This window comes from Nicotiana tabacum, chromosome 13, assembly GCF_000715075.1.
Source record: "Nicotiana tabacum cultivar K326 chromosome 13, ASM71507v2, whole genome shotgun sequence".
Classification (NCBI taxonomy): domain Eukaryota; kingdom Viridiplantae; phylum Streptophyta; class Magnoliopsida; order Solanales; family Solanaceae; genus Nicotiana; species Nicotiana tabacum.
Window position 1 is genome coordinate 22,357,588 of NC_134092.1, and position 27,932 is coordinate 22,385,519.

A 27,932-nucleotide genomic window follows, 5' to 3' on the forward strand; every position below is an offset into this window, starting at 1 on the left:
ACCGGGGCAAGACTCAATTGAGATTAGGAAAACCCAAAAGCTTTGACACAAGCTTTATATTTGATTTTAAAAATCACATAAATAATATTAGTAATTGTCGTTATAGTCATAGTGCTATTACTAGCACTTAAATTACCAAGACAGGCCAAATAGTTACAAGCCGTCGCTGATAAAAATTTAGGAAAGTTTGTTCCATCCTTCTCTATCCTCATATGAGAAGTAGATCATAATGGTGGAAATAGCATATAAACAAACATGTTGAAATTTGGCTCGGTTCATTCCTTCAAGAGAGTCAGCAACTTCATTTCCTTCCCTGAAAGTACGTCTCTAAGGATTGGATTCGAGGGAATCTGTCTTTAATAACCTGCAATCATGAACAATATTAGAGCACCGAGTAAAAAATGAAGAGATTAGGGAAGTGTTCCTGAGTTGGAAATTAAATACTCCACCCGTTTCAGTTTAAATGATATACTTTCCTTATTAATCTGTTCCAAATAGAATAACACATTTATATATTTGGAAACAATTTAACTTTATTTAAACTTTTCATTTTACCCATAATAAGAAGCTTTTATAGTCACACGAATGCATTACCCCTTAAGCTTTTGGGACCATATGGTTCAAGTCTCCTTTTTTTTCCTTAAACTTTGTGCCAAATCAAAGTATATCATCTAAATTGAAACGCAAGAAGTATAAACTTAACACCTATTCTAGGGTTTGTTTGAATCACCTCATGTTGTTGGATGGTTGTATTGTGGACGAACAAGCAACGAGTGTTTATTGCTGGGACAATTATAACTCAAATGATCTGACCTTGAATTTCCTTAAATAGACTCAGATATTCTCTTCTCCACGTATTTTTTTTTTTAATCAACTTTCAACAGGGGCGGATCCAGCTTGCGACTTACGGATTCACGTGAACACAATAGCTTTTGTCAAAACAGTGTAAATTTATTCCAAAAATTCACTAAATATCTATAAATGTTTGAATGTGAACCAAGTTACTAATGAAAATTTACCCGAGGTCGTTACAGAAATCCATACATATAAAACCTTGGATCCACCTATGACTTTCAAGTGTGATGTATTAGCATTGATAAAAATAGACGATTGATCTATCATTTTCATATGAACTTCAAAAAAGACTACTTTTAAACCCTTATCAGCACTGATAAAAATAAACAATTGATCTATCAATTTCATATGACATTGAAAAAAGAATACTTTTAAACCCTTATCTTTGAACCCCCCACCCCTCCCACATAATTATCAGACATTGGCATGGATTGCTTATACTTCTTGCTGCCTTTACTTTGTGTCAATTCTGCTGTCGTATGCCTAATGCCTTGTGATTAAGATATAGCCATCGTCAAAATCTATTGCAGTACTGCAACAATCTTTCATATTCCAGGGAACTATATCGGAATAATAGCGTGCAACACAATAGCACATACCTGGAGATCGTACACGTACTCCAAAAACAAAGGAACCTCAGGAAAGCGATATTGGTCACTGTCTTGATTTCGAAGGGATTTCTGAAAGCAAATAATATCCCCATCTCCAAGCTGCAAAACATGAGTAGTATTGCACACTATTTTCATTGCAAATAAATCAAGAAACAAAAAGAAAAAACTATTGAAGGAAATTGACCACGCCATCAAATCCCAAGGTGGCAACTGGCTTGATTGCATATACCTGACTATCGCGAAAACTCAGATTACTGTCAATGTGTTCGCACATCACATTGGGTTCAAATTTTATTTCCTGAGATTAAACAAAACCTGAAAAATCACATATCATATGTTAAAGAGTTAAAAAACTGGTAGCGAGATAAAAGAAAACTAACCTCAAAAAGTTCAATTTCTTCATCAGGCGAAAAGCCAGCCAACTCATTTAACTTCGTTAATATCTCCAATGGCGTGCCACTTTCTTTTACAAAAAGCCGTCCAACATACCTGACAACAAAAAGGAAAGGAAAGGGAGAAAGACCAAAAGAGCATCATCTAAAGCATGGCTTTTCACATATGCAGGTCCAAGAAGTTGGACTTTAAAAGCATTTCATGTTTCAAATTAGAGTCTGTTTGGAAAGCCACCAAGTAATTGGAATTGGTGTAATTACTATGGTAGTAATTACACAATATTATAATTACGACAACCTGTTTGTTTGTCATAGTGTAATTACAAGTGTAGTGTTTGGTTGCACAAGTGTAATTACGCAGTTAGATTAAATTTTAAATATAAAGTTAATTGTCAAAAATTAAAAGTTAAGATTTAACAAATATATGCTTTTATAAATAATGTTAAATTTGACATTTAAGATAGATATTGTTTCTGGAAAATATATTAATTACTAATCATATATTTGTACTAATATTATATAAATTTAAGTAAATATAATTCAAAAGAAAAGGAAAACATAAGTCTATAACCTCATTCAACAATGAGATTCTACTTTAATGACATCACTCGTTATATGCTAAGTTTATTAATGATGTTATAATTTCTAATATTAAGAGGAGTTTCAAAACTAGAAATATTAAAAAGCAATCTATCATTTTAACATAGTTAAGTTTGCATATAACCCAATCCAATAACAAAGTTCAACATTAATGACATCACTCATTATAATTCAAGTTTGTGGATGACTTATTCTTTCTAAGATTACGAGGTAATTGTTTTTTAGAAAAAATAGAATTATAACATAGTTAAGTATAATAAAAAAAATAAAGAAAAATACTTTAAAAAGAATATGAGAAATTATGTAGAAACACATAAAGTAAATGTTGGAAAATGGGAAATAAGAAAATATAAAAAAATAATTTAAAAGATTAAAAAAAATAATAGAAATATAAAGTAAATTAAAAAGAAAAGAAAGAGATTCAAAAAATAATCTGGTAATTACATGGGTAGTTATACCATGTAATTACCAGCAATTCTCAGCTCCCCTCGAGAACTGCAGAGTGTAATAACGCCCCCCTCAATTACAACCAATTACATGCTGACCAAGTAATTAGTTGGTCAGACAAACATGCCAAAATTGTGTAATTACACCCAATTACATCCAAATCCAATTACATGGTGGCTTTCCAAACAAGCCCTAAATTTTGAAATTACCCTACTATTTTGATAGCCTCATCAAGTTCAAAGCTTTGACCTGGTCTTCTTCTTCTTCTTCTTTCTATGTCACATTCAATTCTCTATGATGCTGTTTTAGACCTCTAGATTGAGTAAAAGTACAAAGCACTTTCCCATGCAGTCGTTTTTTCTCAAAATAAATGAGGAGATCCCAAATTCAAACATGAAAATCACTACTTAAATGAAAGAATTCCTACTATCCAGAAGCAAGATACAATACCTTATCTTTTCTTTCAGAGGGTCATAAAGTTTAAAAAATAGAAGGATTTCTTCTTTGGTCGTCCCTGGTGGAGCAAAAGGTCGTAAATCCTGCAAGAATGCACAAAGTAAAATAAACCGCAAACATAAAACATGTAGATAGGCCTCACAGAGAAAACATGCAACATGTGAATCGCCTAAAGAGAAGACAAGTAGGCAAGTGATGCATTACCAGGCATAAATCAACTTCCAGAAACAGTTTTAGCTCAGCACAATCCTGTTTATCTGAAACCTCTCTCAGTTGATCAACCTGAAAACATATCATGTAAGATCATTAACACTGAGTTAATCAAGTGCTACCATCGTTTAAAACATGGTAGAAACCATGCACTACAGAAGAATGGCAGAAAAAATAATCATAATGCCCTACATAATTGTCACGCTTCAAGAAAATCACTCTCAAGGGGGCCGAGGGGTTGCAATACTTAGTCCAATAAAAAAAATGACGGGTGGTGGGGGTGGGGAGGAAGGAGTTAAGGGGATACAAAGAGATAGAGAGGGAGCAATGGACTTGTGGACGAGCAATGAATGAACCAACATGAAATATCGATCCAATTGACTAGCAACAGAAGATATCTATTTTGCTAAGTAAAGCGATATTGGCGGATGTGAAGTTCATAATAAAAAAATTCAGGAAACAGAGTAAAGATTGCAATAAGTATTACATTCTTTAGTGGATTGAAGTCCACATAACTCTTTTTGTGACAATGGTATCCTGGCCAGCTAGCGGAAACCTCAACTATTCTCCGGCACAAGTATCGGGTTGAGTCCACTTAACTATATTACTTTCTTTATTCTTGCAAACATACAAATTGATTATCCTTACGTATAGCCTCTTTTTTCGGTGGAAGACAGATCAAGCACAAGAAATTAATGAATCAAACTGTCCCATCTAGCTGCAGAAAATATAAGAAATTGTCTGGTAATGACCTATAGCTTCACACGACTGACAAGAATATTATGCTAAGATCATTCCTTTTTCTCATGTGATGGGATAATCCAAGGAGAAATTGTTTTATGTGGAAAACCAAATATGAAATATAAAAAGAACATCACCAGTAAAACTGCAGTGATAATTCAGACCACAAGAATACTACAGAAAAATAGGATTGTCAGACAGAACTTACGGATTGAATTTCTTCTTGAGCTGTCAATGGACGATTAGGACGATATGAATGGTTTTGGCGTTTTGTCCATAGCCAGTAACGTTGAAATTGCACCGGTATACCAAATTCCTTAGCAACTTCCTCCTGGAAACAGATGTATCATCAGACACATGCCATAGTTAAGACTTATGGTGATTGACCAATGACAATCACAGGAAGTATGTTTATCTTGTGCCTGAGAGAGCATAAATAATTTTGTGAACCCTCATACCCTAACCATGAGAACTACTCATTCTCAATTTTAATGATTGTTTGTATTTTCTTTAATTGTTACTTACAATAACACTCATAGTTTGATGTTTTATCTTTTAAGTCAATATAAACACAAGTACAGTTGTTTACATTCCATATTTCGAGTTGTATAACCAGCAAATTTCACATGACGCCTCTTTATTAAACAAGGGCAAACTGAATTGATTCTCAGGCAGTATATACAATTGCTCAGCATGTTTGAAAAGAGCAGTATGGATATGGCTTTTCAAATCTATAAGAAAAAGAAATGCAATGGAATGATAAACGTACCTTGAATAGAGTAAAAGGCATTTGTTTCCGAATACGAAAACTGTGCACTTTATCATGATCCACAAGATCAAAATAAATCTCCTTTCCGATCTGTTCACCGAGGTCTTCATCACGAGCTACCTGAAAATGAAATGACTAATTTCAGCTAAACATTTCCGAAGTATAAAGACGCAAGAACTAAAGGATAGAGACAAAAGGATGAAAGAAACCTTGATGATTTTGTAGAGATGAGCTTTTTCCTTTTTCTTCTGTTCCGGTTCTTCTTGCTCTTTATTTAGTTTTATCTGAAATTTGAGGTTGATAAAAGATTACTTTGACTGAACAAATAGAAAGAAACAAACAACAACATAACCCGTGTAATCCCACAAGTGGAGTCTAGGGAGGGTAGAGTGTACGCACACCTTACCCCTGTCTTCTAACCCCTGTCTTCTTATAGGTTGTTTCCGATAGACCATCAGCTCAGGAAGGGAAAAGGAGAGGGGCAATAACAAGCAAACTGATGTGACAACCGAAGCGAAAATACAAAACTAGCAATAGGTAATGCAATCAGAAACTGAAACAAAAGACAACAAGTAGTAACAAAAGTCTAGGGATACGAAAAAAAAAAAACACGAAAGACACCAAGTGGTCTATCAAAGCTACTGTTACAAACAAGGACAACACTTGGTTAGCTAGCCCTTTACCTTTATTCATAACCTCCAAACTTTCATATCTATGGTCATGTCCTCAGTAAGCTGGAGCAACGCCATATCTTGCCTAATCACCTCTTCCAAATACTTCTTCGGTCTGCCTCTACCTATCCGTTGGCCCTCAAATGCTAGCCTCTCACACCTCCTCACCGGAGCATCAATGCCTCTCCTCTTCTCATGCCCGAACCATCTAAAGTCTCGCCTCTCGCATCTTGTCCTCCACAGGGGCCACACCCACCTTGTCTCTAATAACTTTATTTTTACTTTTATCTAACCTGGTATGCCCGCACATCAACATCCTCATCTCACCCACCTTCATCTTTTGGACATGGGAGTTCTTGACTGGCCAACATTCCACCCCATACAGCATAGTCGGTCTGACCACCGCTTTATAGAACTTACTTTTAAGTTTTTGGTGGCACATTCTTATCACACAGAACACCGGAAACGAGCCTCCATTTCATACATCCCTCCCCAATACGATGTGTGACATCCTCGTCGATCTCCTCATTCCCTTGTATAGCATACCCAAGGTACTTGAAACTCTCTCCTAGGATGACTTATGAATCAAGTCTCACGTTTCCGTCCACTTCCTGAGTCGCGCCACTGAACTTATACTCCAAGTATTTTATTTTGGTCCTGTTCAACTTGAAACCTTTAGACTCTAGGGTCTGTCTCAATACCTCTAACCTCTCGTTAACACCACAATGTCTCGTCAATCAGTACAATGTCATCTGCAAATAACATGCACCACGACACCTTCCCTTGAATGTGACGCGTCAGTGCGTCGATCACCAGGGCAAACAAAAATGGGCTGAGGACTGAACCCTAATGCATCCCCATCACAACCGGGAAGTGTTCTGAGTCCCCTCCCACAGTCCTCACTCGAGTCTTAGTACCATCGTACATGTCCTTAATAGCCCAAATGTATGCAACAAGAACGCCTCTAGCCTCCAAACATCTCCACGACACTTTATCGTAAGCCTTCTCTAAGTCGATGGACACCATATGTAAATCCCTCTTCCTCTCTTTATACTTTTCCATCAACCCCCTAAACAAGGTGAATAGCTTCTGTAGTCGAACGCCCTGGCATAAATCCGAATTAGTTCTCTGAAATAAACACAATCCTCCTCACCCTCAGCTCCACCACCCTCTCCCATACTTTCACAATATGGCTCAGTAGCTTGATACCCCGATAATTGTTGCAATTTTGGATATCATCCTTGTTCTTATACAACGGGATCATCAGACTCCATCTCCATTCTTCGGGTATCTTCTTCGTCCTAAAAATAACATTGAATATCCCAGTTAGCCATTCCAAGCCCGCCCTATCCACGTTCTTCCAAAATTCCACCAGGATTTTGTCTGGCCCGGTCATCTTACGCATAACCTCCTCTACCTTCTCAATTTTTATACGCCAGCAATACCCAAAGTCCCGACGACTCTCGGAGTTTTCTAAGTCACCCAGCACAATATTCCTATCCCCCTTTTTGTTCAGGAGTTTATGGAAGTGCGTCTGTCATCTCTGTCAAATCAGAGCCTCGTCCAACAACACTCTACCTTCCTCATCCTTGACGCACTTCACTTGGTCTAGGTCACGGCCTTCTTTTCTCGCACCTTGGCTAAACTGTACAGCTTCTTGTCCCCTCCCTTGCCTCCAAGTTCTTCATACAAGCGCTCAAACGTTGCAGTCTTAGTCGCAGTAACTACTAACTTCGCTTCCTTCGTAGCCACCTTATACCGCTCCTTGTTCATCCTCTTTTCCTCCTTGTCCATGCTCTCCAAATGTATCAAATAAGCCACTTTCTTGGCTTGTACTTTACCTTGGACCTCATTGCTCCAGCACCAGTCCTCTAATCCTCTTTGCGGCCACCAGATGGGCCCTTCGAGACCCCCAATACCTCCCTAATGCAATTCGCAGTTGCGGTACACATACCACTCGCGTCCCCGCTTCTCCTCCATGCTCCCATAGCCAACAACTTATCCCCCAACTCCTGGGCTCTGACCTTAATAAAAGCTCCCCACTTGATCATAGGAAGACCGTACGCAACCCACGTTCTTCGCTTCCTCGTAATCTCCAAATCCATGACCCTATATTGGGTCGTGAAGTTCTCACTCGGGGTGACCTTGTTGTCCGCGCACAGACATCTATCAGACTTTTTGAGAAGTAGATAGTCAATCTAAGTCCTGGTAGTAGAAACCCACCCTGAGATGCTCGGCTATGTCCTTTTCATCCAAATTGTGTATAACAATTTCCTTGTCACTTTCACGTATATAAACAAGCATATGCACATTTGAATATTTTACAAGATCGAACGGTGAATTGTTGCCAAATTGTAGACTACTAAAAGTTATCGAATTTCCGACGGCCTAAGATCTGATATAATTCATACGGCTGGAAATACTATGTTGCCAATGAATAGCCATCGGATCAATCTGAAGACATGTTGTGCCAGTTCGCAAGAGAATTTTAGCGCTACTTTTCCAGGCGGCTAGCCATATGAAATTTACTAAATAAATGAATTATTTATTAAATTTCACTGTCCCGAAATGTATAGATAATAAACAATTTAATTATTTAGCATTTTCCTACGTCCAGTCATGGTGTCTTACCGACATAAGTGATTTCCGAAGGGAAGTTTTTAAATTGCAATGACTAGCTTCCAGGTATGTCTTATTAACTCCCCGACCAGTACCTTTTCTTCCTCCTTTTTTCCTCTCTAACCCTTATCCCCCTTCCGTTACTCTCCTCCAATAGGAGAGTGCAGCACATACCTGGAAATTGTGCATGTACTCAAAAAATGAAGGAACCTCAGGAAAGCGGTATTGTTCACTGCATTGATTTTGAAGGGATTTCTGAAAGCAAATTATATCCCCATCTCCTATCTGCAAAGCCAGACCAGTATTGCATAATAAATTTCTTTGCTAATACATCCAGCCGAAGAAACAAAAAGAAAAAAACTATTGAAATAAATTGACTACACCAGCAAGTGCATATAAACCCCAAACAACTGGAAATTGATTGTGCATACCTCACAGTCACGAAAACTCCGCTTACTATCAATGTGTTCACAGATAACGTTGGGTTCAAATTTTATTTCCTGAGAATAACAAAATCTGAAAAATCACATATCATATGCTAAGAGTTGAAACAAAATGGTAGGAAGAGAAGAAGAAAACTAACCTCAAAAAGTTCAATTTTTTCATCAGGCGAAAAGCCTACCAATTCATTAATCTTTGTTAATATTTCCAGCGGCTTGCCACTTTCTTTTACAAGAAGCCGTCCGACATACCTGACAACAAAAGGAAATGAAATGGAGAAATACGAGAAACCATATCCATATCATGGCATCTCATATATGCAGCGCCAAACAGTTGGACTTTAACAGCACTTCAAGTTTCAAATTCATTACTCCCTCCGATCCATATTAGTTGTCCTCCTTACTAAATATATCTGGTCCAAAATTATCAATTTAGAAAATCCAAGTAGTATAATTTATCATCCCCCCCTCCCCTTCCCCCCAATTTTGCCCTTAGTATTGAATGTCCTTGAAAGTAAAAAACTAGCATAGAAATTTAAATGGAAGAGTAGAAGTTAGTAATGTTATGATTGTTAAGATTGTAAAAACCTTGGTTTTCCAAAACATTTAGTCAAGTCCATTACTACTCCTGTGAATGCATTTAATTCAAGTTGAAATTTTTTCCAATATGTCATTTTGAATTTTCTTTTGGAGGAAACGATTATGAGTGCAATAGAAATTCAATTTAGAAAAGGTCAATTTACATGCTTAGTTTTCAACATTTGGGTGCAATGTTGAAGCCAGATTAGTGTTTTTTATATTTATTCTTCCAATGTGTTCTCATTTTGCTCTAGTGGTAAGCACACTCCACTTCCAACCAAGATGTTTTGAGTTCGAGTCATCCCAAGAGCAAGGTGGGGAGTTCTTGGAGGCAGGGAGCCGAGGGTCTCTTGGAAACAATAGAGGTAAGGTCTGCGTACACACTACCCTCTCCAGACCCCACTAGTGAGATTATACTGGGTTATTGTTGTTGTTGTGTTCTCATTTAGTTTATTCCTAAATGTCTGTTTATCTACTCTATGCCAGTGAAGTCTTCGTATGCATCATCTGACTTGTACATGTCGAAGTGAGTTTATTTTAGATTTGTTATTGGTGGATAAGGCACATAAATAAAGAGAATGTTTATTGAAAAGAGATTAATATGTTGAATGACTAAAGATATAAGTAAGGGTATTGTAGTAAAAAACCTCTTCTATTAATAGTTTCTTAAAGAACGTGTAAAATAGAAACATGACAACTAATATGGACCAGAGGGAATTAATTTTGAATTAAAAATATTAATATGATGGTGTCATCAAGTCCAAAGCTTTGACTTAGCTTCTTTTTACCCCTTTTTATTGTACATTCGTGCTAACTACAGTGTCGGAGTCAATTCTCTACGACGACCTACAGAAGTAAAACAACAAAGCACATTGCTTGTAGTCGTGCTTTGTCAAAATAAATGAGTAGATCCCAAGTTCAAACATGACAATTATTACTTTAATGAAAGTATTCCATCAATAGAGAATCAAGATGTAATACCTTATCTTCTCTTTGAGAGGGTCATAAAATTTGAAAAATAGAAGGATATCTTCCTTGGTCTTCTCAGGTGGAGGAAAAGGTCGCAAATCCTGCAAGAATGCACAAAATAAACAAAAATGCAAAAGTAAAACATGTAGAATAGGGCATCACAAAGAAAACATGCAACATGTGAATCACCAAAAAGGGAAGACAAGTAGGAAAATGATGCATTACCAGGCATAATTCTACTTCCAGAAACAGTTTTAGCTCAGCAGTATTTCCTTCTCTCAGTTGACCAACCTGAGAACACATCATGTAAGACCATTAACACCGAGTTGATCAAGTGGTCCCGTTGTTTAACAAGCTGCAGAAAACACAGGCTACTTTTTTTTAAGAAACCATGGACTACAGAAGAAATATTTCCATAATTGTCACTCTTCAAGAAAATCACTCTCAAGGGGGCCTGAGGTGTTCCGACGCTGAGTCCTATCAAAAAACATGTCTGGAAGGTGTGGTGGAGGGAGTTAGCGGCAGAAACAGAGAGATAGAGAGGGAGCAATGGACTTGTGGACCAGTAACCAGTGAAACATCATCAGAAAAAATTGATCATATTCACTAGCAACTGAAGACATCTATTTTCTAAGCAAGTCGAAATTGGGGGATGCCAAGTTCATAATAAAAAATTTCAAGAAACTGAGTTAAGATTGCAATTTCCGTAATGGATTGGAATCCACGTAGCTTTTTTTATTTTATATAATGGCGGTCCCCTTTCTAGATTGCACAAACCTCGACTATTCCACCGGGTACGTGCTATCTTTCATCAGAAGTACCGAGTTGAGTCCACTTAACTATATTACTTTCTTTATTCTTGCAAACATACAAATTTGATTAACCGTACCTATTGCCTTTTTTTCAGTAGAAGACATATCAAGAACGAGAAATTAATGAATCAAACTATCCCATATAGCTTGCAGATCACACATGGAATTGTCTGGTAATGGCCGATAGCTTCACACCACCGACAAGAATATCATACTAAGATCATTCCTCTTTACTTTCATGTGATGGGATAAGCCAAGGAGAACAAATTTTATGTGGGAGACTAAATATGAATCATGAAATGTACAAAGAACATCACCAGTAAGACTGCAGTCATAAATCAGACGACGAGCAACAACAACAACAAATCCAGTATAATCCCACAAGTGGGGTCTGGATAAATCAAACGAAGAGAACACTGCAGAAATATAAGATTTTCAGATAGAACTTACGGATTGAACTTCCTCTTGAACTGTCAATGCACGATCAGGCCGATAAGTATGGTTCTGACGTTTCGCCCATAGCCAGTAACGTTGAAATTGTACCGGGATACGAAATACCTTAGCTACTACATCCTGGAAGCAGATGTACCATGAGACAAATGCCATACTTAAGACTTACGGTGAATCAGTGATTGACCAATGACATTCATAAGAAATAATTTTGTGAACCCTCACATCCTAACCAGTAGAATTCTCAATTTTTAAGATTATTCTATTCTCTGCGATTTTACCTACATTAGAACTCTGAATTTGAAGTTTTATCTTTTAACTCAATATAAAACAGAAGTACACAAATTTACGTTCCATATTTCAAGTTGTAGAAGATGCAGATTTCACATGACTCTCTTTATTAAACAAGGTCAAACTGAATTCATTCTCATGCAGTACATACAATTGTTCATCATGTTTGGTAAGAACAGTATGGCTATAACTTTTCAAATCTATGAGAAAAATGCAACAGAGTGATAATTGTACCTTGAATTGAGTAAATGGCATCTGTTTCTGAATATGAAAAGCATGCACTTTATCATGATCCACAAGATCAAAATACATCTCCTTTCCAATTTGTTCGGCGAGGTCTTCATCACGAGCTACCTGAACATGAAAAGAAATTTTCAGTTAAAACGTTTCCTAAATATAAAGATACAAGAAGTAACGCATAGAGACAAAAAGTTGAAAGAAACCTTGATGATTGTGTAGAGACGATCTTCTACTTTCTCCTTTCTCTTTTGTTCCTTTTCTTCTTGCTCTTTCTTCAGTGTCATCTGAAAGTTGAGGTTGATAAAAGATAGAATGAAAAGCTAAATCAACAGTATTGAGTAGAAACCCACCTTGAGATGCTCGGCTAAGTCCTCATCCGCATTGCATAAAATATTTTCCTTGTAACTTTCACGTATATAAATAAGCATATACTCATTTGAATATTTTATAAGTTCAAATGGTGAATTGCTGCCAAAATATAGACTACTCAAATTTTTTGAATTTCCGACGGCCTAAGTTGTGACATAATTCATGCGGCTGGAAATACTACGTTGCCGATGGACAGCAGTCAGAATCCATCAGAAGACATGTAATGCCAATTCCCAGAAAAAATTTAGCCCTACATTTTTTAAGGCGGAAACTTACTAGAATTCGATCTAACAAAGCTTGAAAATTTTGATAATCTTTCCCATTAAAAAAGAGAAATTTACTGTCAACTTTACACCGCAATAGCATCTGATTGTTAAATTCAGCACGTATGCATCCAAAAGATCTTTTTTTTTTTAAAACTCCACCAAGCAACGCAAAACAGAATAATAACTTTAAAATCAAAGTGAATTCACAGAGCAACACGGTGGATTAAGCATCACAATAGCACTTCAGAGTAATTTTGGTCAATTTCACACTGCTTTAACTCAGCAATTATAAATCCAAAAGAAAAAAGATTCATAAATTTTGCAAAACTACACCTAAATTAAGCTACTTTAAACCCAAAGAAAATAAGCAAAACAGAGTAAAACTGTAAAAAGGGAGTGAATCCATCCACACAGGAACTCGGCTAATAAATTCATTCAGTGTCTAATCTTAAAAAAAAATTGGGTCAATTTCACACCACAATCAGAGCAGCTTGAATTCAGCAACTATAAATCCAACAAATAAAAAAGAAGAATAAATTTTGCAAACTGCACCAAATAAAGCTAATTTATGTTATTCCCGCCAATATTGCTGTATTTGTAAATAATAATTCTGCAAAATATAAGTTAACGTAATGAAACAATAATAAATTCGAGCCCACTGAATTCACAGTGTTTTCTTAAGGAATTTAACCCCCTCCTAGTACCCAAGGTAATGGATTATTTTCTCCCAGGATAGAACGAATAACACACTGGTGTAGCGGTACTTCAAACCCCAGTGTTTCAGCGAACACAAAGTTCGGTAGCAAATCACACTTACAGTTGCTTTGTTTGAAGTTAAAAACAATGCAGAACGAAGGAGTATAAACTCAGAAAATCGTATGGAAATGCTGAGAGGAAGGAGTGCAATGTATAGCCAATTTGTTGAGCGAATTGTGTGTTGTGTGTTGAGTGTCTTTCTTCAACATCTGCTGGCACATATATATAGCAGCAAAATGTTGAAGAAGACCAAACGTCCACCCTTCATGGTGGAGCAAGCATTACATGTTTGTGGAGCAAGCACATTCATATTTGTGGAGCAAGCACATTCATGGTAGGAAGAGCATTAGGCGGCTGCCAAATGGTCAATACACGGATTGGAAAATATCCGTTATAAATGCGGATAATCTTACGTTAATATTTACTATTAACAAATAAATTTGGTCTAAAAAAAATTAATCAATCAATCGATCATTTGACCAAATCCAAATCCAAATCCAAATCCAAAGCCAAAGCCAAAGCCGAAGCCGAAGCCGAAGCCGAAGCCGTAGCCGTAGCCGAAGCCGAGCCGAGCGACGACGACGGCGCGAGGCTTGCTTTTTTCTTAACTCTTTAAGAGCTACAAAAAGAGCAATTATATATATACCCATCAAAAATGTCTTCCTCTTCCAATATGGGACAATGTCTCATTGTCAAGAGGGGAAAACTTAAAATTTTACTCAAAATTTCATTTTTCCTCCATTTCCCATTCACCCTCATTTTAAGAATATTTTATCTTAAAAACAAAACCTCAACAATCCCCCACATGAATGGGGAATGGCTATATCACGGAAGTATGCATGAAAAAAAACTGTGTGATTTACAAGTAATGATTAATCGCATCTGGATAAGTAGGTTTCCCTTTGAACTTTCCGTAGTAAACTTATGTCGGATATACTCGGTCAATCGGTAGATTTGATATCTTTGAACCGTCGATCTTTGGTGTATACCTAGACAACCATAAGTCACACAATCAACCCTTAACCGTCTTTGGTTCTCATTGTTGTGTTCGTTTCAGCCATGAACACCGCCTGGTTTCATAAGTGCGTAGAGAACTGGCCTTACAAAGTTCTCCTTGAAGCGGCTAACACTTTACACTTACATAGGTGATTCCTAAACGTGTCATCTTGTAGATACACTATTTGATATACCCCGTATCAAATTTAGAAATCATTAAAAAGCCTTAATGCTTTATCCTTGGTACTGAACATTATCTCATCACGAGAACGGACTAAAATTTTATTTGACAATATTGAACCGTCATTAATGACTTTGTTTGATCTCCTTGAACCTAGATCTTGGGATCTCCAGTCTTCTAGGTAGAGTTACCGCCACAATGACTTGTTCTCGGCCATAGCCCCATTCCCCTTGATGATTTCTCAAATACCTATCTAGTTAGGCCTTTTGTAAGTGGATCTGACACATTATCACTTGACTTTACATAGTCAATCGTGATAATTCCTCTAGAGAGTAATTGCCTAACGGTTTTATGTCTTCGTCGTATATGACGAGATTTACCGTTATACATGACGCTCCCAGCCCTTCCAATTGCCGCTTGACTATCACAATGTATGCATATTGGTGCCAACGGTTTGGGCCAAAATGGAATGTCTTCCAAGAAATTCCGGAGCCATTCAGCTTCTTCACCGGCTTTATCTAAGGCTATGAATTCAGCCTCCATTGTAGAGCGGGCAATATATGTTTGTTTGGACGACTTCCAAGATACCGCTCCTCCACCAATAGTGAATACATATCCACTCGTGGACTTAGAATCAGTTGAACCGGTGATCCAATTTGCATCACAGTATCCCTCAATCACCGCAGGAAATTACTGTAGTGCAATTCAAAGTTCTGGGTATGTTCTAAATATCCCAAAACTCGTTTCATTGCCATCCAATGAGATTGGCCTGGATTGCTCGTATATCGACTTAGTTTACTTATAGCACAAGCTATATCTGGTCGTGTACAATTCATGATATACATTAAGCATCCCAACACACGAGCATAATCCAATTGTGATATGCTTTGGCCTTTGTTCTTTGCTAATGCAAGATTCACGCCAATTGGAGTTTTTGCAACTTTAAAGCCCAAGTGCTTGAATTTTTCAAGTACTGTCTTAATATAATGAGATTGTGACAATGTCAGACCTTGAGGAGTCTTATGGATCTTAATTCCCAGAATTAAATCAGCAACTCCCAAGTCTTTCATATCAAACTTGCTATTGAGCATACGCTTAGTAGCATTTATGTTGGCAATGTCATTACTCATTATCAACATATCATCCACATATAGGCAAACAATGACTATGTGATTTGGAACATTTTTAATGTACACGCATTTATCACATTCATTTATCTTAAAACCATTTGACAACATTGTTTGGTCAAATTTCGCATGCCATTGTTTGGGTGCTTGTTTTAGTCCGTAAAGAGACTTAACAAGTCTACATACCTTCTTTTCTTTACCTGGAACCACAAACCCTTCAAGTTGTTCCATGTAAATTTCTTCCTCCAACTCTCCATTTAAGAAGGCCGTCTTAACATCCATTTGATGAATTTCAAGACCATACACTGCAGCTAATGCTACTAACATCCGTATGGACGTAATTCTTGTAACTGGAGAGTATGTATCAAAGTAGTCTAGACCTTCTCGTTGTCTATACCCTTTGACTACGAGCCTTGCCTTGAATTTATCAATAGTGCCATCATCTTTGATTTTTCTCTTAAAAATCCATTTAGAACCCAAAGGTTTATTTCCAGGAGGAAGATCAACCAATTCCCATGTGTGGTTGTTCAATATGGATTCTATTTCACTATTGACTGCCTCTTTCCAAAACAATGATTCCGAAGAAGTCATAGCTTCTTTAAATGTTTGAGGCTCATTCTCCAATAAGAAAGTCACAAAATCTGGTCCAAATGAAGTAGACGTTCTTTGACGTTTACTACGTCTTGGATTCTCCTGATTACATGTACTTTCTTTTGTTTCTTCCCGAGGTCGTTTAGATCCTTCACCAAACGACTCACATTCCTTTTTATACGGATATATATTTTCAAAAAACTCAGCATTATCTGATTCTATAACCGTATTATTATGAATGTCGGGATTTTCTGATTTATGAACCAGAAATCGATATGCTTTACTATTTGTCGCATATCCTATGAAAACACAATCAACGGTTTTCGGTCCTATCTTTACCCTTTTGGGTTTAGGAACTTGCACTTTTGCCAAGCACCCCCACACTTTAAAGTAATTCAAGTTGGGCTTCCTTCCTTTCCATTTTTCATATGGAATGGATTGTGTTTTGCTATGGGGCACTCGATTTAATATTCGATTAGCCGTAAGAATGGCTTCCCCCATACAAGTTCTGTGGCAAACCAGAACTTATCAACAACGCATTCATCATCTCCTTTAATGTGCGATTCTTTCTTTCCGCAATCCCATTAGATTGGGGCGTGTAAGGGGCTGTTGTTTAATGAATAATTCCATATTCTAAACATATTTCTTCAAAAGGAGATTCATATTCACCACCCCTATCACTTCTTATTATTTTTACTTTCTTGTTAAGTTGCGTTTCAACTTCATTTTTGTATTGCCTGAATGCGTCTATTGCTTCATCTTTACTATTCAGTAAGTAAACATAGCAATATCGAGTACCATCGTCAATAAAAGTTATGAAATACTTCTTTCCACCGCGAGATGGTATTGACTTCATGTCACAAATATCTGTGTGAATTAAGTCTAAAGGATTTGAATTCCTTTCAACTGACTTATAAGGATGTTTAACATACTTAGATTCCACACATGTTTGACATTTTGATTTTTCGCATTCAAACTTGGGCAGTACTTCCAAGTTAATCATTTTCCGCAAGGTTTTATAATTGACATGACCCAAACGTACATGCCATAAATCATTTGACTCAAGTAAGTAAGAAGAAGCTGAAATATTATTATTATTTTTCACAACCATTACATTTAGGTTGAAAAGGCCCTCGGTGAGGTAACCTTTTCCTACAAATATTTCATTCTTACTAATTACAACCTTGTTTGACACAAAAACGCACTTAAAACCGTGCTTAACAAGAAGTCCAGTAGAGACTAAATTCTTTCTCATTTCGGGAACATGAAGGACATTGTTCAAAGTCATGACCTTGCCAGAAGTCATTTTCAGAAATATCTTTCCATATCCTTCAACTTTTGCTGTTGAAGCATTTCCCATATAAACTGTCTCTCCGGGTTCAGCAAGAGCATAGGTAGCAAAAGCCTCTCTAACTGCACAAACATGGCGAGTGGCTCCTGAATCAAACCACCACAGTTTAGGATTTCCCACCAAGTTACATTCAGAAAGCATGGCACACAAGTTATCAACATCATCATGGTTTACTACCATGTTTGCTTGACCCCTTTTCTTGTCTTTCTTCGGAGCACGACACTCCGTAGATTTGTGTCCGATTTTTCCACAGTTGTAGCAGTTTCCACTGAACCGCTTCTTAGTTGGGTTGTATTTCGGACCAGAAGCCTTCTTCCTCTTTTTGTTAGCTTCAACAATATTTGCTCCCATTATTGTTGAATTTCCACGGCCTCTCCTTTCAGCAGCTTTATTATCCACTCCGATTCTCAACCGAACAATGAGATCTTCAAGGGACATTTCCTTTCGTTTGTGTTTCAAATAATTTTTGAAGTCCTTCCACAACGGAGGCAACTTCTCAATCATTGCTGCTACTTGGAATGCTTCGTTGATGACAAGACCTTCAGCAAGTAGATCATGAATAATCACTTGCAATTTCTGGACTTGGGTAATAACAGATTTGCTATCTACCATTTTGTAGTCCAAAAATTTTGCGGCAACGAATTTCTTCATCCCGGCATCTTCAGTTTTATATTTCTTTTCAAGCGCATTCCACAATTCTTTTGACGTCTCCACGCTACTGTATACATTATACAGATTATCATCCAGTCCGCCAAGAATATAATTCTTGCATAAAAAATCAGAATGCTTCCACGCTTCAATCACGAGAAAGCGTTCATTATCTGGAGTTTTATCTGGCAGATCAGGAACATCTTCCTTGATGAACTTCTGTAGACATAACGTAGTTAAGTAGAAGAACATCTTCTGCTGCCAGCGCTTGAAATCAATCCCGGAAAATTTTCCGTGTTTTTCTGCCGGTGCCAACGCCGGTGTTCGGCTTGTCGATGCGTTGGCAGTTACCATCGGAACAGCTTGGTTTTCGCTTTCAGTCATCATTTTTTCTGTAAAAGAATGACACAAACAAACGTTTAATACACATTTTCAAACTGGAGTAAAAATCACGTAGATTTTAATATCCAACAAAATGCCACGAAGGCTTAACTCTCCAAAACGGGTGGTAATGGATTATTTCCTCCCAGGATAGAACGAATAACATACTGGTGTAGCGGTACTTCAAACCCCAGTGTTTCAGCGAACATAAAGTTCGGTAGCAAATCACACTTACAGTTGCTTTGTTTGAAGTTAAAAACAATGCAGAACGAAAGAGTATAAACTCAGAAAATCATATGGAAATGCTGAGAGGAAGGAGTGCAATGTATAGCCAATTTGTTGAGCGAATTGTGTGTTGTGTGTTGAGTGTCTTTCTTCAACATCTGCTGCACATATATATAGCAGCAAAATATTGAAGAAGACCAAACGTCCACCCTCCATGGTGGAGCAAGCATTACATACTTCCGTGATATAGCCATTCCCCATTCATGTGGGGGATTGTTGAGGTTTTAATTTTTTAAGATGTAATATTCTTAAAATGAGGGTGAATGGGAAATGGAGGGAAAATGAAATTTTGAGTAAAATTTTAAGTTTCCCCTCTTAACAATGAGACATTGTCCCATATTGGAAGTGGAAGACATTTTTGGTGGGTATATATATAATTGCTCTTCTTGTAGCTCTTAAAGAGTTAAGAAGAAAGCAAGCCTCGCGCCGTCGTCGTCGCTCGCTCGCTCGGCTCGGCTTCGGCTACGGCTACGGCTACGGCTTCGGCTTCGGCTTCGGCTTCGGCTTCGGCTTCGGCTTCGGCTTCGGATTCGGATTTGGATTTGGATTTGGTCAAATGATCGATTGATTGATTAATTTTTTAGACCAAATTTATTTGTTAATAGTAAATATTAACGTAAGATTATCCGTATTTGTAACGGATATTTTTCAATCCGTGTATTGATAATTTGGCAGCCGGATAATGGTCTTCCCACCATGAAGTGCTTGCTCCACAAACATGTAATGCTTGCTCCACCATGAAGGGTGGACGTTTGGTCTTGCACTCCTTCTTGGCTGCTATATATATGAGCAGCAAATGTTGAAGAAAGATACTCAACTCAACATACAATTCGCTCAACAAATTGGCTATACATTGCACTCCTTCCTCTCAGAACTTCCATACGTTTTTCTGAGTATATACTCCTTCGTTCTGCATTGTTTTTTAACTTCAAACAAAGTAACTGTAAGTGTGATTTGCTACCGAACTTTGTGTTCGCCGAAACACTGGGGTTTGAAGTACCGCTACACCAGTGTGTTATTCGTTCTATCCCGGGAGGAAATAATCCATTACCTTGGGTACTAGGAGGGGATTAAATTCCTTAAGGAAACACTGTGAATTCAGTGGGCTCGAATTTATTATTATTGTTTCATTACGTTAACTTATATTTTGCAGAATTAATATTTACAAATACAGCAATATTGATCGGGAATAACAATCTTAAGGAATTTAATATTTATTTCTGTACTTGTGTTATTCTTATTATTCTGCAAACTAAAACCTTTGTGGTTTGTGTACTCCCGTTTTGGAGAGTTAAGCCTTCGTGGCGTTTTGTTGGATATTAAAATCTACGTGATTTTTACTCCAGTTTGAAAACGTGTATTAAACGTTTGTTTGTGTCATTCTTTTACAGAAAAGATGATGACTGAAAACGAAAACCAAGCTGTTCTGATGGCGACTGCCAACGCAACGACAAGCCGAACACCGGCGTTGGCACCGGCAGAAAAACCCGGAAAATTTTCCGGGATTGATTTCAAACGCTGGCAGCAGAAGATGTTCTTCTACTTAACTACGTTATGTCTACAGAAGTTCATCAATGAAGATGTTCCTGATCTGCCGGATAAAACTCCAGATAATGAACGCTTTCTCGTGATTGAAGCGTGGAAGCATTCTGATTTTTTATGCAAGAATTATATTCTTAGCGGACTGGATGATAATCTGTATAATGTATACAGTAGCATGGAGACATCCAAAGAATTGTGGAATGCGCTTGAAAAGAAATATAAGACTGAAGATGCCGGGATGAAGAAATTCGTTGCCGCAAAATTTCTGGACTACAAAATGATAGATAGCAAGTCTGTTATTACTCAAGTCCAGGAATTGCAAGTGATTATTCATGATCTACTTGCTGAAGGTCTTGTAATCAACGAAGCATTCCAAGTAGCAGCAATGATTGAGAAGTTGCCTCCGTTGTGGAAGGACTTCAAAAAATATTTGAAACACAAACGAAAGGAAATGTCCCTTGAAGATCTCATTGTTCGGTTGAGAATCGAAGAGGACAATAAAGCTGCTGAAAGGAGAGGCCGTGGAAATTCAACAATAATGGGAGCAAATATTGTTGAAGCTAACAAAAAGAGGAAGAAGGCTTCTGGTCCGAAATACAACCCAAGCAAGAAGCGGTTCAGTGGAAACTGCTACAACTGTGGGAAAACCGGACACAAATCTACGGAGTGTCGTGCTCCGAAGAAAGACAAGAAAAGGGGTCAAGCAAACATGGTAGTAAACCATGATGATGTTGATAACTTGTGTGCCATGCTCTCTGAATGTAACTTGGTGGGAAATCCTAAACTGTGGTGGTTTGATTCAGGAGCCACTCGCCATGTTTGTGCAGTTAGAGAGGCTTTTGCTACCTATGCTCTTGCTGAACCCGGAGAGACAGTTTATATGGGAAATGCTTCAACAGCAAAAGTTGAAGGATATGGGAAGGTATTTCTAAAAATGACTTCTGGCAAGGTTATGACTTTGAACAATGTCCTTCATGTTCCCGAAATGAGAAAGAATTTAGTCTCTACTGGACTTCTTGTTAAGCACGGTTTTAAGTGCGTTTTTGTATCCAACAAGGTTGTAATTAGTAAGAATGGAATATTTGTGGGAAAAGGTTACCTCACCGAGGGCCTTTTCAATCTAAATGTAATGGTTGTTGAAAATAATAATAATATTTCAGCTTCTTCTTACTTACTTGAGTCAAATGATTTATGGCATGTACGTTTGGCTCATGTCAATTATAAAACCTTGCGAAAAATGATTAACTTGGAAGTACTGCCCAAGTTTGAATGCGAAAAATCAAAATGTCAAATATGTGTGGAATCTAAGTATGTTAAACATCCTTATAAGTCAGTTGAAAGGAATTCAAATCCTTTAGACTTAATTCACACAGATATTTGTGACATGAAGTCAATACCATCTCGCAGTGGAAAGAAGTATTTCATAACTTTTATTGACGATGGTACTCGATATTGCTATGTTTACTTACTGAATAGTAAAGATGAAGCAATAGACGCATTCAGGCAATACAAAAATAAAGTTGAAACGCAACTTAACAAGAAAGTAAAAATGATAAGAAGTGATAGGGGTGGTGAATATGAATCTCCTTTTGAAGAAATATGTTTAGAATATGGAATTATTCATCAAACAACAGCCCCTTACACGCCCCAATCTAATGGGATTGCGGAAAGAAAGAATCGCACATTAAAGGAGATGATGAATGCGTTGTTGATAAGTTCTGGTTTGCCACAGAACTTGTGAGGGGAAGCCATTCTTACGGCTAATCGAATATTAAATCGAGTGCCCCATAGCAAAACACAATCCATTCCTTATGAACAATGGAAAGGAAGGAAGCCCAACTTGAATTATTTTAAAGTGTGGGGGTGTTTGGCAAAAGTGCAAGTTCCTAAACCCAAAAGGGTAAAGATAGGACCGAAAACCGTTGATTGTGTTTTCATAGGATATGCGACAAATAGTAAAGCATATCGATTTCTGGTTCATAAATCAGAAAATCCCGACATTCATAATAATATGGTTATAGAATCAGATAATGCTGAGTTTTTTGAAAATATATATCCGTATAAAAAGGAATGTGAGTCGTTTGGTGAAGGATCTAAACGACCTCGGGAAGAAACAAAAGAAAGTACATGTAATCAGGAGAATCCAAGACGTAGTAAACGTCAAAGAACGTCTACTTCATTTGGACCAGATTTTGTGACTTTCTTATTGGAGAATGAGCCTCAAACATTTAAAGAAGCTATGACTTCTTCGGAATCATTGTTTTGGAAAGAGGCAGTCAATAGTGAAATAGAATCCATATTGAACAACCATACATGGGAATTGGTTGATCTTTCTCCTGGAAATAAACCTTTGGGTTCTAAATGGATTTTTAAGAGAAAAATCAAAGATGATGGCACTATTGATAAATTCAAGGCAAGGCTCGTAGTCAAAGGGTATAGACAACGAGAAGGTCTAGACTACTTTGATACATACTCTCCAGTTACAAGAATTACGTCCATACGGATGTTAGTAGCATTAGCTGCAGTGTATGGTCTTGAAATTCATCAAATGGATGTTAAGACGGCCTTCTTAAATGGAGAGTTGGAGGAAGAAATTTACATGGAACAACCTGAAGGGTTTGTGGTTCCAGGTAAAGAAAAGAAGGTATGTAGACTTGTTAAGTCTCTTTACGGACTAAAACAAGCACCCAAACAATGGCATGCGAAATTTGACCAAACAATGTTGTCAAATGGTTTTAAGATAAATGAATGTGATAAATGCGTGTACATTAAAAATGTTCCAAATCACATAGTCATTGTTTGCCTATATGTGGATGATATGTTGATAATGAGTAATGACATTGCCAACATAAATGCTACTAAGCGTATGCTCAATAGCAAGTTTGATATGAAAGACTTGGGAGTTGCTGATTTAATTCTGGGAATTAAGATCAATAAGACTCCTCAAGGTCTGGCATTATCACAATCTCATTATATTAAGTCAGTACTTGAAAAATTCAAGCACTTGGGCTTTAAAGTTGCAAAGACTCCAATTGACGTGAATCTTGCATTAGCAAAGAACAAAGGCCAAAGCATATCACAATTGGATTATGCTCGTGTATTGGGATGCTTAATGTATATCATGAATTGTACACGACCAGACATAGCTTGTGCTATAAGTAAACTAAGTCGATATACGAGCAATCCAGGCCAATCTCATTGAATGGCAATGAAACGAGTTTTGGGATATTTAGAACATACCCAGAACTTTGAATTGCACTACAGTAATTTCCCTGCGGTGATTGAGGGATACTGTGATGCAAATTGGATCACCGGTTCAACTGATTCTAAGTCCACGAGTGGATATGTATTCACTATTGGTGGAGGAGCGGTATCTTGGAAGTCGTCCAAACAAACATGTATTGCCCGCTCTACAATGGAGGCTGAATTCATAGCCTTAGATAAAGCCGGTGAAGAAGCTGAATGGCTCCGAAATTTCTTGGAAGACATTCCATTTTGGCCCAAACCGTTGGCACCAATATGCATACATTGTGATAGTCAAGCGGCAATTGGAAGGGCTGGGAGCGTCATGTATAACAGTAAATCTCGTCATATACGACGAAGACATAAAACCGTTAGGCAATTACTCTCTAGAGGAATTATCACAATTGACTATGTAAAGTCAAGTGATAATGTGTCGGATCCACTTACAAAAGGCCTAACTAGAGAGGTAGTTGAGAAATCATCAAGGGGAATGGGGCTATGGCCGAGAATAAGTCATTGTGGCGGTAACTCTACCTAGAAGACTGGAGATCCCAAGATCTAGGTTCAAAGAGATCAAACAAAGTCATTAATGACGGTTCAACATTGTCAAATAAAATTTTAGTCCATTCTCGTGATGAGACAATGTTCAGTACCAAGGATAAAGCATTAAGGCTTTTTAATGATTTCTAAATTTGATACGGGGTATATCAAATAGTGTATCTACAGGATGACACGTTTAGGAATCACCTATTTAAGTGTGAAGTGTGAGCCGCTTCAAGGAGAACTTTGTAAGGCCAGTTCTCTACGCACTTATGAAACCAGGCGGTGTTCATGGCTGAAACGAACACAACAATGAGAACCAAAGACGGTTAAGGGTTGATTGTGTGACTTATGGTTGTCTAGGTATACACCAAAGATCGACGGTTCAAAGATATCAAATCTACCGATTGACCGAGTATATCCGACATAAGTTTACTATGGAAAGTTCAAAGGGAAACCTACTTATCCAGATGCAATTAATCCTTGCTTGTAAATCACACAGTTTTTCATGCATACTTCCGTGATATAGCCATTCCCCATTCATGTGGGGGATTGTTGAGGTTTTATTTTTAAGATGTAATATTCTTAAAATGAGGATGAATGGGAAATGGAGGGAAAATGAAATTTTGAGTTTCCCCTCTTAACAATGAGACATTGTCCCATATTGGAAGTGGAAGACATTTTTGGTGGGTATATATATAATTGCTCTTCTTGTAGCTCTTAAAGAGTTAAGAAGAAAGCAAGCCTCGCGCCGTCGTCGTCGCTCGCTCGCTCGGCTCGGCTTCGGCTACGGCTTCGGCTTCGGCTTCGGCTTCGGCTTCGGCTTCGGATTCGGATTCGGATTCGGATTTGGATTTGGTCAAATGATCGATTGATTGATTAATTTTTTAGACCAAATTTATTTGTTAATAGTAAATATTAACGTAAGATTATCCGTATTTGTAACGGATATTTTCCAATCCGTGTATTGATAATTTGGCAGCCGGATAATGGTCTTCCCACCATGAAGTGCTTGCTCCACAAACATGTAATGCTTGCTCCACCATGAAGGGTGGACGTTTGGTCTTGCACTCCTTCTTGGCTGCTATATATATGAGCAGCAAATGTTGAAGAAAGATACTCAACTCAACATACAATTCGCTCAACAAATTGGCTATACATTGCACTCCTTCCTCTCAGAACTTCCATACGTTTTTCTGAGTATATACTCCTTCGTTCTGCATTGTTTTTTAACTTCAAACAAAGTAACTGTAAGTGTGATTTGCTACCGAACTTTGTGTTCGCCGAAACACTGGGGTTTGAAGTACCGCTACACCAGTGTGTTATTCGTTCTATCCCGGGAGGAAATAATCCATTACCTTGGGTACTAGGAGGGGATTAAATTCCTTAAGGAAACACTGTGAATTCAGTGGGCTCGAATTTATTATTATTGTTTCATTACGTTAACTTATATTTTGCAGAATTAATATTTACAAATACAGCAATATTGACCGGGAATAACACATTCATGGTGGGAAGAGCATTAGGCGGCTGCCAAATGGTCAATACACGGATTGAAAAATATCCGTTACAAATGCGGATAATCTTACGTTAATATTTACTATTAACAAATAAATTTGGTCCAAAAAAAATCAATCAATCAATCGATCATTTGACCAAATCCAAATCCAAAGCCGAGCGAGCGACGACGACGGCGGCGCGAGGGGGAAACTTAAAATTTTACTCAAAATTTCATTTTCCCTCCATTTCCCATTCACCCTCATTTTAAGAATATTTCATCTTAAAAACAAAACCTCAACAATTTAAACTAAAAAGGGTGCAAAACAGAGAAAAACTGGAAAAACAAATATTTGAATTCACACAGAAATACGGCTAATAAATTCATTCAGTAATGCATTTTAAAGAAATTTTAGGTCAATTTCACACCACAATCACAGCAGACTATGGGTGTGTTCAGTATGGAGGAAACTAATGTTTTTCAATTTTCTTATATTTGATTGGTCATTATACTTTGGAAAATATTTTCTCCAGGAAAACAAGTTCCTTCTCTGGTAAGTGGTAGGGGTAGAGAAAACAAGTTCTATAAGTGGCATTTCAGTTGCATTGTCTCCTCCGACCCCCAACACCCCACTCCCACCCTTACCCGCTTCCCCACCAGCCACCACCCCACTACCCCACCACTCCCACTCCAAAGTATTCGCCGGAAAATATTTTTTGTGAAAACCAAACACACCCTATATTCAGGGTATATATGTTCAAAACAACACCATGCAAAGCTGCAAAGTAAGAGTAATAGCCTGTTTCGTCAAGCTACTTTTTGGCCAAAAGTATATTTTTCTAAAATTAAGTTATTTAGTGAAGCTTTTAATAGAAAAAAAAAGGTGTTTTTTTGGTAGAAGCGATTGTTTTGAGTAGAAGCCAAAAAAGTATCCTTTCAAAAAACTTCAGAAAAAATATTTTTTAAGAACTTGACCGAGCACTAATTAGTGTTTTTCAAATTAATTAGTCAAATATCAACTAAAAATCTTGGCCAAACAGGCTATAAAACAGTAAAAGCCAATGAATTCACATAGCAAAATTAACAGAGAAATGAAGAGAAAGATTATTACACCTACCGGATGAGGAGTGAGTAGAGTCATTGCGGAGAACTCTGACCGTACGATCGGCGGCTAAGCGTAGAGTTTTCGGTAATTGAGAATTAAATAAAAGGATTATATATGAGTTGGAGTTACTTGTATAACAAGGAAAAGGAAGGTTTAATCAAGGGGTAGTTCCTTGGTTCCAAAGGCTTTTTTTCTCCTTTTATTATTTGCTGCAGTACTTTTCAGCGGGGCCTTAATAATTTTAAAGGAAAAGAGTCAAAAACTGTCCCTCACGTATTGAGATTACCCTCAATAGGTCCATTCGAATAAAAATACCCCTACCGTTATCTTATCTTTTGAGCTTAACATTATCTTTATTACCAACAGAAAATTCTAAAAAAAAAATTTAATTAATATCCACGTGTCACCGTCCGATCGACCTAACATAAACCCTAAGTCAAATTATAATTAAATCTACCCGCAAGCCGCCCGCATATTGACCCGCTCCAATCTTAAAATATCTCTCTCTCACTCACCATCTGCCTTTTCGCCGTTTTTATTTATTAGTATTTTTGTACGAATTATATGGCTATGTATGACTGTTCATGAGGCAAATCCAAAATTGAGTTCTCTGTTATTTTATGTAAGATGGAAGGAAGTATCATATTTCTTCTTTATCCCAAAAGTTTAGATTCTTCTTTGTTTGTACAATGCGTAACCTTTATTGTGTAAGCTTTTTTTATTCAAAATTTCTAGGGGTTTTCTTCACCATTTTTTATCATTCCGTTATGAAAATCTGAGGATTATTTCCAAATTTTTACCGTATATGAATGTGCATTTCTATTTTAAATTTATTTTGTTATTTTCTCTATTAATATGTAAGTTTTCTCATTTGTGTAATGGGTATTGTGCAATTGTCACA

The 27,932-nt window shown here is 37.3% G+C and overlaps 1 protein-coding gene across 3 annotated transcripts; it reads right to left on the minus strand.

The window, feature by feature from the left end:
- Positions 1–23: 23 nt before the first annotated feature.
- Positions 24–27,172, minus strand: LOC107760244 (ubiquitin C-terminal hydrolase 12-like). Of its 3 annotated transcripts, XR_001642360.2 has the most exons (19): positions 12,503–13,313; positions 12,356–12,436; positions 12,147–12,266; positions 11,622–11,744; positions 10,585–10,650; positions 10,372–10,460; positions 8,955–9,063; positions 8,803–8,871; positions 8,546–8,656; positions 5,291–5,365; positions 5,082–5,201; positions 4,521–4,643; positions 3,566–3,643; positions 3,356–3,444; positions 1,847–1,955; positions 1,696–1,764; positions 1,455–1,565; positions 731–903; positions 24–364 (listed from the first exon to the last, which is right to left on the minus strand). XR_001642360.2 is itself a non-coding variant. In XM_075227810.1 (18 exons), exons 1-18 carry the CDS (start codon positions 27,065–27,067, stop codon positions 302–304), a joined length of 1,629 nt encoding a protein of 542 aa, XP_075083911.1. In that variant the 5' UTR covers positions 27,068–27,172; the 3' UTR covers positions 24–301. The 3 variants fall into 3 exon arrangements, 2 of the variants coding, with proteins under 2 accessions (XP_075083911.1, XP_016433752.1); XM_075227810.1 differs by lacking the exons at positions 731–903; positions 12,503–13,313 and adding an exon at positions 27,044–27,172; XM_016578266.2 differs by lacking the exon at positions 731–903 and having other exon boundaries at positions 12,503–13,315.
- Between the last annotated feature and the right edge of the window lie 760 nt (positions 27,173–27,932).

What these genes read in the sequence shown, in the direction of transcription:
- LOC107760244 (XM_016578266.2), bottom strand. Translation starts at nt 12,580, where the DNA reads ATGCTTATTTATATACGTGAAAGTTACAAGGAAAATATTTTATGCAAT. An exon ending in GTCTCTACACAATCATCAAG is followed by an intron (nt 12,267 to 12,355) that starts GTTTCTTTCAAC and finishes TTTCATGTTCAG; the next exon opens with GTAGCTCGTGATGAAGACCT. An exon ending in TGAGTTTTCGCGATAGTCAG is followed by an intron (nt 1,566 to 1,695) that starts GTATATGCAATC and finishes CATGTTTTGCAG; the next exon opens with CTTGGAGATGGGGATATTAT.